General features: G+C 40.7%; 1 protein-coding gene across 1 annotated transcript; it reads right to left on the bottom strand.

Moving 5' to 3' along the window:
- Window positions 1–937: 937 nt before the first annotated feature.
- Window positions 938–19,995, bottom strand: LOC118242400. Its single transcript, XM_035533335.1, has 5 exons — window positions 19,841–19,995; window positions 9,452–9,763; window positions 7,964–8,209; window positions 6,081–6,197; window positions 938–2,278 (listed from the first exon to the last, which is right to left on the bottom strand). The coding sequence occupies exons 1-5, from the start codon at window positions 19,887–19,889 to the stop codon at window positions 2,247–2,249; spliced, it is 756 nt and encodes a 251-aa protein (XP_035389228.1). The 5' UTR covers window positions 19,890–19,995; the 3' UTR covers window positions 938–2,246.
- Window positions 19,996–21,264: the final 1,269 nt, after the last annotated feature.

Genomic DNA, 21,264 nt, shown 5'->3' with positions numbered 1-21,264 from the left:
AGCACCATTCAGCAGAAGGAGACCTCAGCCATTCCTACAACATCACAAGAACCTCCAACCAAAATAATAGTATTCACAGTACAAGGGTAAAGCACATTACCTCAACACGTGCAAAACATTCAAGAAATTGACAACCAAAAAGACTGTCGTAAGAAATGTAAAGACAAAAAGGAGCTGTATGTACATCCATTGGATGCACTGCAGTAGACAGCTGCGACTGGAATAGCCCCTGCACAGTATGCAAAGTGCTCAACCTAACAAGAGTTACCAGATCTTTACCTCAGTGCTCACAGTCACATCACCCACAGTGGTTTACTTTCATTATCATAATCACTAACACAGAATAATGCTCATGAGGTCCTAAGCTGGAACAATAATGAGCTGATGGAGATTGATCCTCTGTCAAGGAACATGGAGCTCCTAGAGGTAAGACCCCCACTAATTAGCTCTAAGACTAATTACTAATTATTACAACACTAATCAGCTCTCAAAGAGTAACAGTAACATACACCATCCCATATTTAGGTCTGCAGTGGAACGTGTTGACCTGTTGAGGAATAAGCACAACAACACGGAGAACTTTAAACCCTCCCTGTACACCAGGTACACCAGGTTTTAGTTATGCAGTGTGTTCCACAAAGTGACAACCAAAGCCAGGGCATTTATTCAAGGCCTCATTATGAATCATGTCAGTGGCCTGCCCTGCACAATCTAGATATTGGGTCTGTGAGCCTGAGCTCAGAACTCAGTCAGAACTGTGTCACTGCTAAATAACAAAACACTGGTCTGGTCAGAGTGAGGGGTGGTCCAGAGCCATCTGGTTCAATTTTTACATACATGCCTCAAGAGCACTTGTTCCTATAAAATATATGTATAGTAAATGCGTTACATATAGACAAAGCAGATTTTTAAATGAATAAGTATTAATAGGGAAAGAATTAAGAATTTAATAAAAACATTTTAAACAGTCAAGCATACATTTTAAACAGAGAAAAATGACATACAAACACTTTCTAATGTGTAGAAATCATAAATTCTCTTTTTATGTACCCATGAAAACCTATTGAAAGTATCAGTGTTAGAATCTATATACTATACATAATGCATTCATCAAAAATGTTTTGACGTTCTGCTATTGATCACTTGACAAATCATAGTGTGTATAGTGCCCTCTAGTGGGTAATGTGAACCTTCACTGGTCAAAAAGTCTTCACATTTTTTCAGATAATGAACTTTCACTTTATAAAGTCAGATGTGGAATAACAGATTCTGAATACATCAGTTGTGAAAATTTTCTGCCAGTAATTTTTTTTTTCATGTAGATCTGGTTTGTGAAAAGTTGTGTTTGCTAAAACAGATAAGGCAGAGCCCTAAATGGGCAAATAGTTGGCATCAATTCATTTCATCTTTTGCATTGATGAGACAAAAAAAAAAAAGAGAATATCATTAAAGACTCCTAGAGGACATTAAAGGGTTGAGAATAAAATAACATTTTAGTCCAAACCTTAACATTTATGGCATTTTGGCAGTTGCTTTTACCCAGAGTAACTTACATGTGGAACTTTTTTACTTTATAGACTTTTATTTCTATTTAAACTTTTTTCTTTTTGAGCTGTGTACACCATACATACGCAAAGAATTATGGGTAACTGAGGGATGAGAAGCACACATCGGTCATGTCCTACAACTCAGGCTGAATGTAGGAGGCATTTCTAGGCTGTATTTGAAGGACGCTTCACGTTGGAACAGCCTTCTATGACATAACGGCTGATAAATGCAGCCTAGGCTCTGGAACGCTGCTGCTGTGTCCCTCTCTACTCCAACAGAACTCCTCCATGTGCTCTACATCACACTATAATACAGACACACAGCATCCCTTCCTTCCACATCAGCACATGACAAACATTTAGTGATCTGACAATCCAAACATTTACTAAACAGTGACGTTAGCTTTACATTACCCCTCCATTGCCAAATACAATTAAACTGTAATGATGAGATTACATCACTTTGTTACTTGATCAAGGTACTTGATGATGGATTGGGCAGATTTCACAATGAATTAAATTTTGCAAGGTCCTGAATGAGCTGAATAAATTGACTCCATCCATGTTCTGTAAATGTATGTGTTCTCTTTCATTTATGGATCTCTGCTGGTGTTTCAGTTTAGATGAGTTTGGGGAATCTAGTGGTTGTTATAACACTCCTCTGGTGGAGTTCCGCTTCACTTCTTGATCCTGGTTGGTCTACAGAGCCTCTACCATCTGCTGTTCTTTACCTAAGAGTATTACAGTGGAAGGAGACAACATGTTCATCATCACATGGTGGCAAAAAAATGCAAACAAAATCCTACATGTATTACCTTGAAAAGGAGAGAAATTGATGCCACTTTACTGTGTTTGCTAAATTATCAATACTGATCATTTTTACCACTACATCATAATCCAGGTGTCACGGAACGCTCACCTCCCGTGAGTCAGGTGCTTTGGCCCGCCACATGCAGTGGAAGGATTCTCGTTTGTGGCCACGCCTGCGCACACCTGTACCTCGTCCTGTCTGTGTATTTAAGCCCGCATCAGTGTGTGCAGTGTTGTTGATCATTCTTGATGTGATGTGCTAATATTAAGGTTAATGTTCTTTTCGTCATTGTTAAACGTATGCGTGTTCATCATGTTTGTTTAATGTTAACCGTTACATGTTCATGTTCTTCGTTTGTAATACGTGAGTGCTGTTGTCGTTATGTGTTAATAAGTGTTCGTCCACGTCGCTGAAGTCTGTGCGTCCTGCCCTTCGCCCACTCCGGCCACCACGCATTACAGAATGACCAACCACCACAGGACACCAGCTCCCACGGCAAAAAACGGACTTCCTAGCGGGAGATGCTTAGCGGGAGGTGCTTAGGCAGCCCCTGCACTGCTGCCTGGATCCCAGGACATTGGGGAGAGGACCGCGACCGCTGTCCGTGTCTTCTCCGGAAGTGGAGGTGAACACTCCCAGGTATTTCTGGCTGTTGAGCCTGGGCCGAGGGGGACCGAGGGGCACCACACCGACCAGAGAAAGGGTGGTTGGGTGGATCATCTGGATCACCAGTGGGGAGAGCGGAAGCTCGAATCCCTTCCATTCAGCGGACTCGCCAGGGAGGCTGGAGGGGTCTGCCCATAGCCCTGGAAGCAAACTGCCTCTGGGATGCTGCTAGAGCAGCGGCAGAGAGGAGGACCGTCGGGGGAGGTGGCACATTTGCAGCTGGGGTGGACGTGCACCCCCGCGTGTCCGTTGAGGCCACAGACACCTTTGAGGCGCCTGCGCGGACGGCAGGTGCCACGTCCCTGCGCCTTATATGTTTGTGTGTAGGCGCTATTGTGTCTTTACAGGCGCAACATCATTGGGAGCGTACCGAACTGCTCTGAGAGAGGCAGGGAGGCTACCCTTCTCCCTATTGTGGTGAGGTCTCCCTTGCTGACGGCACATGGCCCGCCTGGTACTGGGTAGGCGCCAGGCATTGCCGTGCTGTGTTTACGTGTACACGGCGCCCAGAGGTTCGCGTTCGTTGGATGGATGTGTCGGGAGTTGCACCCCTTGGGAGGGGGTTCTGTCACGGAATGCTCGCCTCCCGCAAGTCACGTGGTTTGGCCCGCCACGTGCAGTGGGAGGATCCTGTTCATAGCCACACCTGCACACACCTGTATTGTTGTTCTTTTGTGTATTTAAACTCTTGTCATTGTGTGCAGTGTTGTCAGTTATTGTTGACATTGTGTTAATGTAGCGTGTTCATGTTAATGATACATTTAACAATGACAAGAACATTTATCTTGTTCATCGTGTTTGTTCAGTGTTAACCATGTTGCGTTCATTGTTTGTAATACATGTGAGTGCCGTTGTCTGTTTCAATTAAATGTTCATCCATGGGGAGGAGGTCTGTGCGTCCTGCTCCACGCCCTGCGGCACTCGGGCCAGCAGAATCGTTACACCAGGTACTCTAAATGATGAGGCACAGGTCAGTTTCTGAGCATGTTCCATAATAAAAATAAATCTAACACTGAAGCAGTATGACATGAGAGGGAGTGCTGTTATACTGAATAATGTACACCTATTTTAGTTTGTGAATCAAAAAATATTAAACTTTTAACAGTTATAAGCAATATATTTTGATTTGATCAACACAACTCAACTGTTGCCAAGCAACGCATTTTCCTGCACACTAGCTGTCACAAACTTCCTCCCAGACGTGTGTTTGTGTTTGTATGGCCACACCCTCCCCGTGTATCACTCCTGTTCCTCGATTTGTTATCGTGCGTTTATTTAAGGTCTTGTTTAATCATTCGTTAACCTTGCGTTAGCTTGTGTTACATTATCTGTTGTTTTGTGTCAGTAAACATCACTATGTTGTACTCGGCTCATTCCTGCATCCTCCTTAGCTTCCAACATTATAGAAACACTGACCACAGAAGGATGCCTGGAAAGAAGACAAAAGGGAGAAGGGGAAGAAAACGTATAACCGCTCCTCCCCAGCCCTTCCGAGGAAACTCTCCATACTCTTGGGTACACTCACTACTACAACAGGGGAGAGTGCCCCTGGAGGATTTTGGGGGAGCCCTGAGTGTAGTCCAGGATTGGACTCTGCAGAGTCCTACAGACCCTCGACGGACTACCGGATTACGACCAGTATCCAGGTTCGGACTCTGAAGAGTCCTATTATCCATATTGGGACTAGCAGGAGGGCTACGGGGATTATGGATGGAGTAAGGAGCACCACAACGTCAGCCTCTGGTCGAAGTCGGAGGTCGACAGCCTGGAAGGTCCAACAATGGAGGTGGAGGAGGCCCTGCATGAGGATCCCTCTTCTGTGATAGCAGATTCCGAGAGCGATGAGCCTCCGGTGCCCCAAGGCTCTGCCCAAGGCACTGGAGTCAGCAAGTGTCTGGCAGAGAGGTGGCGTCGTCGTCATCATCTGAAGACACTCCCTCACCTACGGCACACAGCCCCAGAGCTCCAGTGCCTACATGCAAGCCTCAAAGAGGCAAGAAGGATGCGTTACCAGTCCCTGCCACAGAGACAGGCAAAGCAGCTGCTGCACTTCCTGGGGTGTCTGCCACAAAGCTGGAAAAACCGCTGCCACCCGAATTGGCGAAGGGCGATCCCCCACAGGCTGGTCTGACTTCAACCCAGCCGACGACTGGGGGACAGGCTGGGGTTCCTGCCAGCTTCACCAGACTTTTTCCCAACCCTTTGTGTGGTTTTGTTCATGTACCCGTCCCTGTCACACTTAATGTGCCGGTCACTTTCTCCCCCTTTGTGTCTGTGCCTGCTCCTGTCAGTGTGTCCACCCCTGTGTCTGTCGTCATCTTGGTCCCTGTCTTCCTCCCCTCGGTCTTCCTCTCCCTGGCTCTTTTCGGGTTGCTATGTCCTCCAGCCTCGCTGTTTGGCGTTGGTCTGTGGGCCGTACCCAATAGGCTGGCATGCTGGGAGTCGCGCCGTTGGGGAGGGGCTCTGTCACGGTACGGCCCCTCCTTCCAGATGTCTCCGTGTGTGTTTGTGTGTTCCTGTGTATGGGCACGCCCTCCCCTTCTATCACACATCTTCTTCGTTTTATGTCATTATCGTGCATGTATTTAGGATCTGGTGTAATCATTGGTGTTTGTCGTTGTTTAACCTTTGTGACTGTCCCTTAAGTAACTGTGATTCTGATGAGCTAACACCAAAGTTTGTTATCTAAAATAGATAATAATCATTAATATAATGAAAAGTGGAGTGATACATGTATAGTTCAAGTTCCAGTGCTGTTATACACTATATCAACACTCATGGAAAGACTCTTATCCAATCACATTACTTGGTCGGTTCTAACTGTTGTATAATTTATAATAAAAAGCACTAAAAAACAGTAACATGATCATTTCGTAGTAGTTTGGTAATGATTGCTATAATTACATAAATGTTTTAGGCATTAATAAAAGCTACAATTTGAATTACTGTATGTCTTTAAAACAATTATATAAATATGCATAATTCTTCACAAATAATTGGATAATTAAGTTATTTATTTGGGCCTGTTATTATAAAGTGTTACAAGATGTTTTTACCTTCCACTGTGTTCTGTTTGCTGTTGATTTTGATGTAGATGTGAAAGCCTCCCAACACTGACAGCAAGGTGATGATCTCCAAAACCCACACACAGAGAAACACCATGTTCCTCACGGCTAAGAGAGAGAGAGAGAGAGTGAGTGTGAGATTAACAAAGAGGGGAGTTTGAAGGTGGCGTCACACCTAAATATTCCAATGTTAATTCAATAAGACAATAAAACAATATGCTGTAAATAGTGAAGATAATATTCTTTACCCTGTTCATGGCTACTTTAATAGTTACCATTTTCTCAGAATATATTTTGTGCATGTCACGGTATGGCCCCTCCCCCAAACGTCTTCTCGTGTGTGTTCGTCAATGTGGCCACGCCCTCCTTGTGTTTCACACCTTCTCCTTATTGTGTCCTTATCATATGTATAAAGGTTTATTTACAGAGTTTTTGACTTTTAGTGTGCATGCTTGAGTGTTCAAGAAACGCATGTTTGTTTATGTATATGAATCCAAATATTTTTGCAATTTTTCTATCACTCATAGTTTTTCTGTTCCAGTATACTTGTATGTCATCGTGTATGGAATGGAAAAGTGGTGGAAAAGCCTCTATGTTGACAGACTACTGCTGAGCATCAAAGAGGCACGTTCCTGAGGTCAACTATATGCAGATATCAAACAGAGTAGATTTAAGAAGTATGTTTGTGCATATTTTAAGTAACCCTGTTTATGAATTAGTAGTATATAGTTAATGGAAAGTTTAACTGCAATCACTTAAAACCAATGGGTGATTCTAAAAACAGATATAAATTCATCATAAGAAGAATTATAATGTACACTTATTTTAGTTTGTGAATCAAAAAATATCCAACTTTTAACAGTTATAAGCAATATATTTTGATTTGCTTGCATATTTGTTCATTTGTTAGACTACTTCAACACAAGTCAACTGTTGCCAAGCAACACATTTTCCTGCACACCAGCTTTCGTGGTACGGCCCCTCCTCCAAGACATCTGTGTGTGTGTGTGTGTGTGTGTGTGTGTGTGTGTGTGTTCGCTTGTATGGCCACGCCCTCCCCGTGTATCACACATGCTCCTCATTTTGTGTCATTATCGTGCATGTATTTAGGGTCTCATCTAATCGTTGGTGTTTGTCGATGTTCAACCTTGCGATAGCTTGTGTGCTGTTATCTGTTGTCTTGTGTCAATAAACATCACTTTGTCATACTCGGCTCGTTCCTGCGTCCTGCCTAGCCTTCAATGTTACACTAGCCTTCTATGTTGTGTAGGTCAGCTATTTTTTAACATGTACATTTACTTGTATGGTTCCATTTACATCAGTGGTGTATTCACTCCTATGAGAAGTGTTAAACACACATTCTGCTATTCTGGAGCTGCAGTCTCTTGGAGATCTACCATCCTGCAGACTGTATTAACGAGTCTTAACTAATACCTAAAGCACCACTACCAACAACATTGAGGACTGCACTAAATTTGAATTACTTGGTCATTGAGGTGCCCAGCAGGGTTGGGTCACATGAGAAAAGGGGTGCCCAACTCTGGTCCTGCAGAGTTTACCTCCAAGCCTAATAGAACACACCTGATCCAGTTAGTCAAGTCTCTCAACATTAGAGTCAGTTGTGTTGGACTGAGACTCTGCAGTGAAGTAGATCTCCAAGATGGCAGCAGGGCACTGCTGTCGTACTCTTTTAAAGGAACAAGACATTTAACTAGACAGTGTTGTGTGATGGTTTCTTTTCAGACATGATTGATTTATGGTGAGTAAGTGAGTTTCTCTTTGAAGATTATGAGTAGTAACATTATCATTGCTGCATCATTATTGTTGTTATTGCTTTTAACATGATATCAAAGCTTAAAGAAAGTGAGCTTTACCAGTGCACTGGTGTAACAGAATAGAACTTTGTCCATGGCTGACGTGATTCTTTACATGGCAGGTGACATTTCCATCATACTCTTTCTCCAGCAGGAGAGTTTTGGTTCCATCATCCAGTTGATGTGTGATTCTGGTTCCACTGAAAGTCCAGTTGAAGTGGAGCTGTTCCCCCTCAGAGGAACAGGACACTGTCCTCCTCTCACTGGAGAAGCAGTTATCCTTCACTACTACTGAGGACACTGCAGCTGCAGGTTACAGAGAACAGAATTTAAAAGAATAAAGACGATGTTTTATTCTAACAGGATCCTTAAACAGAAATATCAGTTTTGCTTTACAATAATGACACTTACATTATGCTTTAATGACATATTCATGAGTTGTAGTAAAATTGGAATATTATTATATATACACTATTACATATTGTGACGAGAAGGCTGAGCAGGATGCGGGGACGAGTTTGTAGGACAAACACATATGTTTATTTAGACACGTCAACACGAACATAGCACGCAGGCTATTGGGTTCAAACATCGACCCACACAGACTCAAACACAAGACTTATATACACGCACGCTAACACAACACAATGAGGAGCAGGTGTGAAACACAAGGAGGGTGTGGCCATACAGACGAACACACACACACACACACACACACACACACACACACACACGCACACACACACACACACACACACACACACACATACACATACACACACAGGGAGACATTTGCGGGGAGGGGCCATACCATGACATATATATATATATATATATATATATATATATATATATGTCATGGTATGGCCCCTCCCCGCAAATGTCTCCCTGTATGTGTATGTGTGTGTGTGTGTGTGTGTGTGTGTGTGTGTGTGTGTGTGTATATATATATATATATATAAATATATATAATATTATATGGTATCTTTTACATATCTTGTTAATTAATATGTAGGCCTACATCACACAAGCCAAATGTACTAAATCACTAGAATTCTTCTTTACAGGGACTAAACGAGACTAAAATCATGAAGTCTACAAATAGTATTAATATTTCATTTAATATATTGCCCAAGTACCAAGTTCATGAAGCATTCATAAATAGTTCACTTGTAAATGGATTACATATGATGTGTCAGTGTTGGTTGATTGGTTTAACATTTAACCTATAAATGCACTTTATAATACAATCTATGCAAACATATATAAATACAGCATATGTATATATTTTATACACATGAACAAAATATCCAGATATCACCTCTCATTTTAAAAACAGAATTCATGAACGAGGACACTGGAAACAAAGAAAGGATCAAAAACTAATTGCACTACAAAGAGACAGGTGCACCTAAAATACAGACAAACCAATGTAAGGAAACTTGCTTTACAAGTTCTAGCTGTGTTCTTCCAGTTAGGAATGATATGAAATCATTTATAAATTCAGCGGTTGTGGCTGTTATCTGACATGAGATGATATAGTCCTACCTTCAATGTTTAGATGGAGATGACGTTTGCCTTTATTAGTACCATTTGCATCAAAGGTGTCTAACATGTATCTTCCTGCGTCTCTCTTCTCTGTTCTGGTTATTATAATGGTTCTGTTATCAGCTATAAACTGCCATCTTGCCTGATCTAAATAGTTTGTTGTGATGCTTTGCTTTTTATATCCTAAAATTTTAATGTTGTCCTTCTTTAATATTATTTCATCCTCAGGGTCCAGCTCCAGGTGCAGTGTTTCTCCCAGAGTTCCATAACATCTAAGATTCTGATTAAATCTGCAGATAGCATGAACCGGGCCTGCAGAGGAAGAAAATCAAGAACGTTTTGTCATTAACTTGATGCAACAACATCTGATCTGCTCTCAACAACTTTAATCTACTTTAATGCATAATCTATTAAATTCATTACAGGAGAGATGTATCAATTTAAATTAAATTGATGTAATTTGATTACGTACAATCAAATGTAAAATAAATTCTCTTTTACTATTAAAAGGAACTATCTGGGGTTCCTGAGCAGTGCACCAGAAAAACATTTTCCTCAATCTTCATGGATTTGCTTGCTCAAGCCCTGATGTCACAGCCATCTGTGGGAAGGAGTCCAGGGAGGCAGAACTGACACCTGCTCTCTGGTTGGGTTGCACAGCTTTACTCTGTCAATCACAGCAACACTAGCCATGGATGCTTGAGTGCAGATGATAAGAACAGTTTGCACTTTCCTCTGAGTCCTTTCAGCTGCCCTGTGTTGGAGAATTGGCAGCAGCTTGTAAAGACGTGTTGATCCACATGTCTCGGAGTCTAACAAGCAACCTGAGTTATATACAGTTTTCAACAGTTACCACTCACTTCACCTCCAACCTGTAGTGATTTGTTAATGCTTTTTGTATAAACTCCTTATATTTTGTGTATAAATATGTATTTTGGAGTAAATTATTATATTATTATAATTATTATAATAATAATTATTATTATTACATAAAATTGACTCATGAAGTGTTCATTTTGCATTTGCTCACATGCATTCAGCAACAGATATTTGAGATTTAATTAAACACCGCCTTCTGTAACTAGATCCTGGATTTTGTGATTGAGAGTCTCCATGAGTTCAGACTGACAACAACATATCCAGCACCACCACCCTGAGCACCGTCATCCCCCACAGCTGTGTGTTCAGTCTGCTGCTGTTCACACTGAGGACGCATGACTGTACTGCCCAGTACAGCTCAAACTGTATCAGTAAAGTTACTGATGACACAAGAGCCATGGACCTCAACAACAACAATAATGAATGACTGTATGGAGCAGAGAAGGTTTGCCTAGTTTACTAAAAGAACCAAAGAGATGACTACAGTTACATGCTCTGACTCCAGTGTAATGTGCGGTTAAGATTACAGCAGGTCATGGCTGCCATAGTGCTGGATGTCTAAGTTGTGCTCAGTAAACAATGTGGGAGTGATTGATAATTGGTCCACATTTGAGGGCAAGCCTGGTCTTTTGAGTCAGGACAGTATCTAGCCCAAAAATATTCGACTCTCATTTCTTGTCACATAGGATACAGTCTGGCAGATAGTTGTAGGATGGATAGTCACTGAGATACCAGAGCCGAGGTCAAACACCTGACAAACTGGCTTTACCGAACTGCCTGGCGATGATCAACATCAACATATGCACTGCAAATGATGACTACTCCTTCTCAGTTCATTCCTATGCCAGCACCTAGTACTGCTGCGATCAGTATTCAACTGACCTTCCCCATGCGTAAACCCAAAAAATATGATGGCTCCCCAGACAAGTGTCAAGGTTTCCTGTTACAGTGTTCATTATACTTCAGTAGCCTTCCACCCTGTTCCAATCGAGCTAAGATTTCCTTCATTACCTCTTGTCTATCTGATAAAGCTCTAGATTGGGCGACGGCCATCTGGGATAACATACAAACAGTGTCTTATGATGGTTTTATCGCTCAATTCAAGGCAGTGTTTCATCACCCACATGAGGGATGAGCCTGCGGGGAGATACTAACCAAGTTACGCCAAGGTAATCGTTCTGTGGCTGACTATGCACAAGAGTTCTGTACTGTCACTGCAGGTAATGCATGAAATGAGGCAGCATTGATCATCGCTTTCTGGAATGGTCTCAATTCAGATGTCTTACATGAACTATCTTGCCGAGATGGTAAATTAGATTTGAATCCATCTGGATCATTTTATTCAAGAACAAAAACCACGTAGAACTAATAGTTCTCGCCCCACCTGCCCCTCTCCCAGGTATAGACCAGAGCTTGGACGAGAGCATACAGTGGAACCTATGCAATGTGATTCTTCACACTTAACCAAAGAGGAGAAGTGGCGAAGATTCCGGTAGGGTCTCTGTCTTTACTGCCGATCCTCACGACATATTATCCGGGATTGTCATCATAGACCACCATCCTCTATGTTTGCAGCCTTAGTTTATTCAGCAGCTGATGGTAAATTCATACACGCCCAGCTTGTATGGGAATTGGACATTCCAGTATCACCAGTATCACCATTACACTCTTTGCCTGGCTGCTCTGGATGGATCACCAGTAGGAGATGGTTCCACATCCATTTGTGTTTGTATTAACCACAGATGCAGAGAAATATAGAAATGGTAACTGTGCTTTCTGGAACTGGAAACTCATTATGAAATGAAAGCCAAATGCATTAATTTAATTCTGTAATTCCGGTCATGGTCTATGTTCCCCCACTGGCAAAAGCCAACTCAGCAACAGCTGGCTGATTAGATTATAGCATTTGAACAGGGTCACTCTGTCTCTCCTGTTATCATTATGAGAAACTTCAACTACGCCAATCCGAGTGTTTAAATACCAAAATATAAACACCTGATCACTGCTACAGCACAATAAAGGATGCAATACCAGGCTTCTTCGCATGTCCCACTTGGGAACTCTGAGCATTCTCTCATCCATCTCATTCCCTCATAAGGCAAAAGCTTAAAACCACAAAGCTTGATGTGAAATCACTCAGAGTGGGGACTCCTAATGCCATAGAGGATTTGAGTGAACCTCTGGACTTAACTGGATAGGTTGTATCAAATGGCTTTCGTGTAATAGTGCAGCACAAGAAAATGAGCAATTAAAAGTGAGATTTGAGTTTGAGGTCACCATCTATTGCACATCTTGGAGTTGTGACTGAAACATTGCATTTGAAATAAGACCAAATAAAATTGGCCTCAGTTGTACAATAAAGTGCTAAGACTTTATATGGCTTTCTCAATCACAATGTAAGAGTATTTTCTTTTACATTTGGAGAGCATTCCGGGTGGAAGCTTATCAGTGTTATCATGCCATTGTGTAAGCACCACACTTCCATAATCCAAGACATCTGATGTGACAGTTATTGAACAGGAAGTGTCAAATCACACAGAAGAAAAGCTGGCAACAACTGTAATAGACTCAAGGTAAAGGATGAGAAAATCCTTTGTCATTCCTAGTACAATTTTAATAAGAGACTACTGCTGTCAGCAGCTTCACTGACCCTTGTTCAAACTAATGCACACATGCGCAACACCTATTTATCCTAGCAAACAAGTGTTGTCTGGACTTTGCTATCTTCTCAAGGACAGAATCAATCTATGTCATGAAGCACACACTGTCGTAAACTCTATACACTCTATAGAAAGTATGATTGGTGCTTGTTAGCTTTTTGTTTTGGGTGAGCACGCAATTAAAGAACTTTACTAACACTCTGTATACAATTTAAAGATGTCACATAGTTGTTTTGATGGTAATTGAATTTTCTATGACAAAATCTGAACTTATCTTATCCCGGAAGAATGTTTTAAAAGGCAACTTAAAAGGGCAGGAAGGTTTTTGTGGAAATTTACCCGAAAAACATTTTACTGCGAGTTATACCATGTATGACTACGTGACAAATAAACCAAATTTAAATCTTGAAAACACGGTGTCTTGAGCATGCATGCAATTTCTGGCAAACGGATGCATGTAGACAGCTGAAAATCGGTAAGCAGGTACTTGTATTAGTCCTAAGAAATGTTATGTTGATAAATGTGCTGTACTTTAACCAACTAGGACAGCTGCAAATCTGCAAATAACACCCTGGACAACTATGCATATGCAGTCACCTCTTACATAGGTTTCTGTGAGGAGACTTACATCCCATCAAACAACCATAAACACCATGTATAACAGAAACAAACCCTGGTTCTCAAATGAGCTCAGGAATCTGAGCCAAGGAAGAGGCTTACAGGAGCGGTGACCGTGATGCATACAAAAGAGCAAAGTATGCACTGAATAAATCCATTAAAACCACTAAACACAAATTCAAGGAAAAACTGGAGGAAAATTCTCCTCAAATAACTGTTACTCCATCTGGAAAGGACCTTTTCCAGAACAATTGCTAAATACAAACCTAAAGTATCAGCCTTTGCAGCAGACCCCCTGCTCCCAAACCAGCTATATACATTTTACTCAAGATTGGAATTACAAAGGACATCTCTCTCCTTCCCCCAGTCTAATGTCATCCTTCTGGTTATTAACTGTTTCAGCATCTCCTCCACCTCACCCCCACCAGACCACTATACCACAAGACCTACAGCCCCTACACCCCTCAACCATCATCACTGAAGCAAAAGATCAGGAAAGCAGCTGGCCCTGAGGGTGTCTCATCTGCAATACTCAGGAATTACTCTAAACAAATTTCCCTGATTCCCTTTACTGATCTCTTTAACAAGTCTCTGACCAAGTCTGTTGTACATGTGTGCTTTTAGACCTCTGTAATCATACCATTTCCCCAAAAGCAGATCTCCTGCCTGAATGATTATAGACCAGTACTCCTAACATATGTTGTCAAATCAAATCAAAATTTATTTATATAGCACTTTTTACAACAGCCGTTGTCACAAAGCAGCTTTACAAATGTCCAAGTTTAAGCCCTCAGTGAGCAAGCCAAGGGTGAAAGTGGCAAGAAAAACTCCCTAGAGCATGAGGATGAAACCTTGAGAAGAACCAAGACTCAAAAGGGAGGCCCATCCTCCCGTCCTCCTCTGGCTGACAATGGTCATCACAATATTTACAATTTTAAGAAAAAAAAAAGTCTAGTCCAACTTTCTAGAGGTCCCAGTCTTATTCCGATGTGTGCAAGTGTCTGAGACCCATCCCACAAGAGAATGTCCATTAAGGGCAACAGAGAAGTAGATGGCTAGTTGATTTTCTTATTGTTGGTACTTGTAAAGAGCCTGCACCTTTTGATCTAAGCAGAGGTGGTGGTTTGTAATGCACTACAATGTAATACAATACAATGTTTTACTGGGAGCCAATGTAAAGTAACTATGATAGGAGTGATGTGATCAAATTTTCTAGTTCTAGTAAGAACTCTGGCTGCTGCAATTGAACTAGCTGGAGCTTGTTTAGGCATTTAATGGTACAGCCAGATAGTAAGGCATTACAGTAGTCCAATCTTGAAGTAATAAATGCATGGACTAGCTTTTCATGTCAGGAGTGCATGTTCATTGAAATGTTCCTAAGGTGGAGAAAGGTGGTCCTAGAAATATTATTTACATGAGGTTTGAATGAGAGACTGGGATCCATAATAAATCCAAGATCTTTAACTAGAAGAGAAGATATGATTGTGAGACAAACTGAGGTTCATTGAGTAATTAGAGAGTGAAGACGTAGCTGTCTCTGGGTTTAATAGAAGCACCTCTGTTTTGTCAGGACTAAGCGAGAGAAAGTTCTGCAGCATCCAGTGTCTGACGTCCTTAATACATTCATCAATAATATTAAGTTGAGGCGTAAAGCTGAGTATCATCAGTGTAGCAGTGAAACTAGCACAGTGTTTATGTATAATCTCACCTAGAGATAGCATATATATATATATATATATATATATATGCTGTTCCCCTAATCTCAACATTTTTGAGTTTATCTAGTAAAATGTTGTGATACTGTCACGACTGGCCACCCTCCTGGCATCCCTGTTGTCATGGTTTCCCTGTCATCTGTTTTCCTGCACTCCTTGGTTCCATGCCTTAGTTTCATTTTCTCCACCCCTCGTTTGATTTTCCACACCTTTTCCTCGTTAAGTTCTTGTGGCATGTGTTTTTGTTGGTCATTGATTTATTGTATGTGATTAGTTCATTATGTTTGCATGCTTATTCTTATGGTGGTTTCTTTGTACTCTGTGTCTTTGTGTTCAGCTAGCCTCCATGTTTCCTAGTTTATGTTATAGCCTGCTCCCCTGTTTGCTTCCGTGTGTTTAGTTTTAGCCTCTGTGTTTTGTTACTCGTGTATCCTAGCCCTTGTCCCGTTTAATCTTGCATCCCTGTGCTCTGCGTATTGGCTCTTTGACTCTGGACTGCTTTAACTACTTGGATTCTGGATTTGCCCTAGTTAAATCTCGTTCTTCTCCACACATGCTTCCACCTCCTTACCGCTCGACGCTACAGATATATAGTGTCAACTGCTGCACTCAGATGAAGCAATATAACCAAAGAGACATAACCCTGGTCAGAAGCCACCAACAGGTCATTAGCTACTTTAATTAGTGCTGTTTCCATACTGTGATTAGGCCTAAACCCTGACTGAAAGACTTGATGTGTCTGGTTCCGATATAGATAAGTGGTCTGATCACTGGTAATTTGAATGATTTAGGAACGTAACCAAGGTTCAAGAAAGAGTTCATTCAATTTAGTAAAGGTTCAATTACTTCAGGTAGGATTTCCTTAAGAAAGTTTGTGGGTAGTGAATCTAGTAAGCAAGTGGGGGATTTTGAGTGCAAGATCAGAGATGTAAGTTCTGGCTCTTGGATAGGTGTAAAGAATTCTAGAGTCATTTTTGGCTTGGTTGTTCTGATCTCTACAGAACTGCCCGATGTCATGTTAATACTCTTAATGTTATCTCTAATGTGCTTAATTTTCTCATTAAAGAAATTCATGAACTCATTACTACTGTGTGATGTTTTGTCAGTTTTATTCCTAGTTAGATGTGCATATTGTACTAAAAAGAAATATAGGATTATTTTTGTTATTTTCTATTACGGTCGAGAGATAAGCTATATGAGCGGTAATAAGTGCTACTGGAGAAGGCTCTACTTCCATGCAAGCTGGAAGACTACAAGCTTAGTGTGGGACCATTTGTATTCTATTTTTTGAGTGTTTTGTTTTAAAGTGCAAATGTGATCATTATACCAAGATAATAATTTTTTGTCTGTAATTTTTTTATTTGTAAGTGGTGCAACATCACTGAGTGTACAGGGGAGTACTGATTCTAAGCATTCAGCTGTTTGATCAAGTTCTGTGGGGTTTGAAGGTATCTTAGTCGAAAATGATAAATCTGGGAGATTCACAATAAATCTAGGTGCAGTAGATGACGTGATCGTGCGTCTGGTATGATAGCAGCCAGTTTACTATATTGTGTCTTATATGTAGTTCAAATGAAATTAGGGAATGCTCTGAGATGTAGACAGAGAACTATGTTCTCTATGTCTACACCGTATGTCAGTACTAAATCAAGCATATGTCCACCAGAGTGTATGGGTTCTCTTATACATTGGGTGAAACCAATTGATTCTAATATAGAACTAAAGGCCGATCTCAGAGGGTCTTGGGCACTATCAAAGTGAATATTGAAATCACCCAAAATAATGGTTCTTTCTACTAGAGTGACTGGATTAGAAAAGAAATCTGCAAATTCCTGAAATTCTGAGTTCGGTCCTGGTGTCCTGTAGATGGAAATTAGTGGAAGAGGCTGGGAGCGCTTTTTATCGTTACATACATCATTTATGCTAGTAAAAATAATTTCACAGGACTCAAAATCATATACAGCTTTCTGGTTTATGCCTAATGTGTCAGTATTAATATCTGCAATGCCGCCTCCACGGCCTGTTAGATGAGCCAGTGTACATAGCTGTAGCCTGAAGGACACCTTTCCTTTAAAGCTTCATTTAAACAAAGTGCATTAAATCTATGATCTGTTAGGATTTCATTTATCATGAGTGCTTTAGATGTGAGGGCTCTAACATTTAGTCAGCCCAGTTTGAGATAAAAGGTGCAAGCACTGTTCTGTGAATTAGTTACTTTAATACTAATTATGTTATTAAGGCATGTTTTTCTTTGTTTTCTATATTTTGTCTTAGCTCTGGGAACAGACACGGGGACAATATGATGAACCTCAGGCAGTTGGTTTAACCTCTTTGTCTGCTGGCAGGCCTCCGCTGTGGATTGTCATAGATTAACTAGGTCTGTCGTGAGTATATGGCTTATGTTGCAGGAAAGGACATCAGGAACCTCCGTGGTTGGATGGATACCATCCCACCCTAAAAGGCCAGGCTTGCCCTCGAATGTGTTCCAATTATCAACATACCCCACATTGTTTTGTGAGCACCACTTGGACATCCAGCAGTTCAGCGAAGATCACCGACTGTACGTTACATTGCTGCCCCGCATTGGAATGGAACCAGAGCATCCTACAGCATCAGAGCTTGTACTTCTAGTTCCTTGATAAGTCTAACACTTTCTAAGGTCTGGATACGCACTTCTAGTACTAGAATCATCTCCATCGGTCTAGTAATTAATCTACACTTCTCACAGATAAAACTCACTAATGAAGGAGGAAGAATAACTAAACATGTTGCACTCAGCGCACCGAAGGAGAATGGAAGCCATGATGGATAGCAAAATGTTAACATTACTTACACTTTTGGTAGTTCTTTGGATGCAGTTTTTGATGATACAGTAATTTTTGATGTTTGTTGGAAGTTGCCGGTTTCCAGGTAGAATGTAATTAAGTCCTTAGCAAAAAAATGCTAAACAGCTAAAGAACAGTAAGGGCTAGTAGGGCGAAGCAGTGGTGTTGGTGCGAAACAGTTTCAAAAGCTCACCAAGTCATGAAGAGTTTTGAGAGACTTTTACTTCAACACCTCAAAGAAAGGACTTATGCTTTTCAGGATCCTCTGCAGTTTGCATATAGAGCTAACAGGTCTGTAAATGATGCCATTAATCTGGCTCTGTCCTACATCCTGCAGCACCTGGATGGCCCTATTGCTTATGCCTGCATGTTTGTGGACTTAAGCTCTGCTTTCAACATCATAATTCCTGGCCTCCTACTCAACATCCCACCATTTGTCTTCTACTGGATACACAATTTTTCATCTAACAGGAAACCGTATGTCAGAGTGGGTAACAATATTTCAGACCTTATAAATAGATTATGTATAGTACACATAGCTTATATATAATTATGTAAATACAGGATACATATGGTATATATAAGGATATTAATTAGGTTACAAATAGTTTAAATAAAGTTTATCTTTCTCTTTTTGCTACTGTACTTAATCCTATGCCGACACCTGCACCAAGAGAAATTCCTTGTACATTTCATAATTGGCTAATAAAAAGATTCTGATTCTGATTAATGAAATGTTACTTAAGGAGATATTTGTCAGTCATTTTTAAGACTGATAAGCTACTCTTACATGTCACATAGCAAGTTAAAGTTCAAATCAAAGTAACTTTATTCAGTACGTGTTATTATTTTTGCCATCGAATGCTGACCAGAGGAGGATTAGTTCTCATTCTTAGCCTCAGTTCCTCTCAAGGTTTCCTCTTGCTCTCAGAGACTGTCACACATACATAAACAGTACTTCATAAATACATTTGAACTGAATTGAACTCCAAACATGATGCACATGATATAGTGGAAAACTTATCTGTGCTTTAAAGAAATGATGAAATATGTGAAGATATTAAAAACAAATTTTTCAGAGTGCCCCGACCAGACTGTCTGGTATGGGAGTTGCAACCTGAACTTGCACTGGATAATGAAAACTGGGATCATGATCAGAGCCACCCATGCCAGACATCACAGGACATTTGTAGTTCATTGGCTCCTATCTGCATACTTACAGATTTTTGCTTTGCTCTATTATGTTTCCTGTGAACTTATTTTGTATTTATTATATTTGGAATTCTTCCAATGATTAAATACTCAGTAAAAATCCTACTGCTATAGGATCAGCATAAAGTTCATATCAAGATATGCCATAAATCAGTCATATATGTATGTCTGCACATGACCAGTCCATCTCTCACAAGAACAGCAGGCAAATCTTCCTTTGGGTTCCACAGCCTCCCAACAAATAGATATTTTTAAGCCTATAGATAACACATTTTATGAGACAAAATGTAAGACTTCGTAGCTGAACTGTCATTTCTATTTGAAAAACTCATCAAATAGCAAATGCATGAGTGGTACACAAAAGTGAGTTTTAGAAAAATATATATTTTTAATCTGGCTTCCTTTTTCTGAACTTCTATACTGGAACCTCATGCTTAACATTGTCACTCCAAAAAGCATAAAATGAGTTGTGCTACTTGCCCAAGGCAGCTCCTGTGAACATCACCAGGACTCCACAGATCACCTGCATTTTCACAGAGGTAAAAATACATCAAACTCCTTAAAGTCAACTGGGAGAAAATGAACCCAAGAGAGTGATTAAAGCTCTGAAGCTTTCTGCTTGAGAACTTTGCTGTCAGTCAGTACTCCTGTTACACACTTACACACAACTTCACTTTGAGGAAACAAGGCAGGCCAATAAGAGAATGGAACAGGCAGTTGACAAGCGGTAACCTTACAAGGTACGCTTTAGAGTGGTACATACTTCATGGTCGTACTTTTGCTCCCTACATGTTCATACCTCGACATGCCTAATAATCTATTCTCTCTTTCTGCCGAGGTACAACTACCCATGATGTCATGATGTTACTGAGCCTCACCCTGTCTCAGCTGCCATGGCTACTCACACCACCTCAGCCAACTACTTTTCTGTTACCCTTGATGGATGTTCTCATGCAGGAAGGGTTTTGGACACGCACACACCATTGGAACAGATTAGGACTTCTGGAACACCGGACTAGACAATAATTGCTTATTTTTTCATTTTATTACTATTTTATTTATTTTTCTATTTCACTACTTAATCTGCTCCTTATTGTCTAGATTGTTACTATTGTGGTGACTGTTGTTGACCAGAGGAGGATGGGGCCCCATTTTGAGTCTTGGTTCCTCTCAAGCTTTCTTCCTCCTGCTCTAGGGAGTTTTTCCTGCCACTGTCACCCTTGGCTTGCTCACTGGGGGCTTGGACTCAGACATTTGTAAAGTTTCTTTGTGACAACATCTGTTCTACAAAGCACTCTATAAATACTTGACTTGACACTTTGTATGCAGTTGTTTAAGAGTAAATGTGAACCTAAAAACCCATTAAATGGACTTTGAGGAGAAAATGTTTTTATTTGGTTTGGCGTCAGAATCATGTTGGTGATGAAACAACAAATTCTTCAGGATCGGAATGATAAAACAGTTTGTAAGTATTTGGACACTGACAATACTGGATGTTTTGTTCCAGCCCTGAACTCCAGTAAACTGGTTAAGATTCAAAGTGTAGAATATCAACATTAGTTCTATTTAAACCTATAGTTTGAACCATACATTAATCATGGTCCCTTTTATATTTGGTAGCCCCCATTTCAGGTTTCTTTACATTCTGAGTACAGCACTAGTTTCTGCACTAATGGTAACACTGTGGTTGCAAGTGATATGTGAAAATGACAGTTAAACAGTTGGCAGTACAGTACTGAACAGAACTATATAGTTGGAATATTGCTTTGTTTCTGAGTATATGAATTTTATTCCAGTTTTGCCTACATTTCCTCAGCCCTGGCACTTCACTACCACACCTCCCACACTTGCACTTAATTATGGAATTGTTAGGACTAATATTATATATATGGCACACACACCTC

The sequence above is a fragment of the Electrophorus electricus genome, chromosome 1, assembly GCF_013358815.1.
Source record: "Electrophorus electricus isolate fEleEle1 chromosome 1, fEleEle1.pri, whole genome shotgun sequence".
In the NCBI taxonomy this organism is placed as follows: domain Eukaryota; kingdom Metazoa; phylum Chordata; class Actinopteri; order Gymnotiformes; family Gymnotidae; genus Electrophorus; species Electrophorus electricus.
Note: the sequence above shows the minus strand (reverse complement) of the source record. Positions and strands in the feature narration are given on the sequence as shown.

Excerpts from the sequence above, each read along its gene's own strand:
- LOC118242400 (XM_035533335.1), bottom strand. The coding sequence starts at position 19,889 with ATGCAGGTGATCTGTGGAGTCCTGGTGATGTTCACAGGAGCTGCCTTG. Across the intron at positions 9,764-19,840 it reads GTTCACAGGAGCTGCCTTGG|GCCCGGTTCATGCTATCTGC; the intron begins GCAAGTAGCACA and ends CTTCCTCTGCAG. Across the intron at positions 2,279-6,080 it reads CAAACAGAACACAGTGGAAG|GTAAAGAACAGCAGATGGTA; the intron begins GTAAAAACATCT and ends TAATACTCTTAG.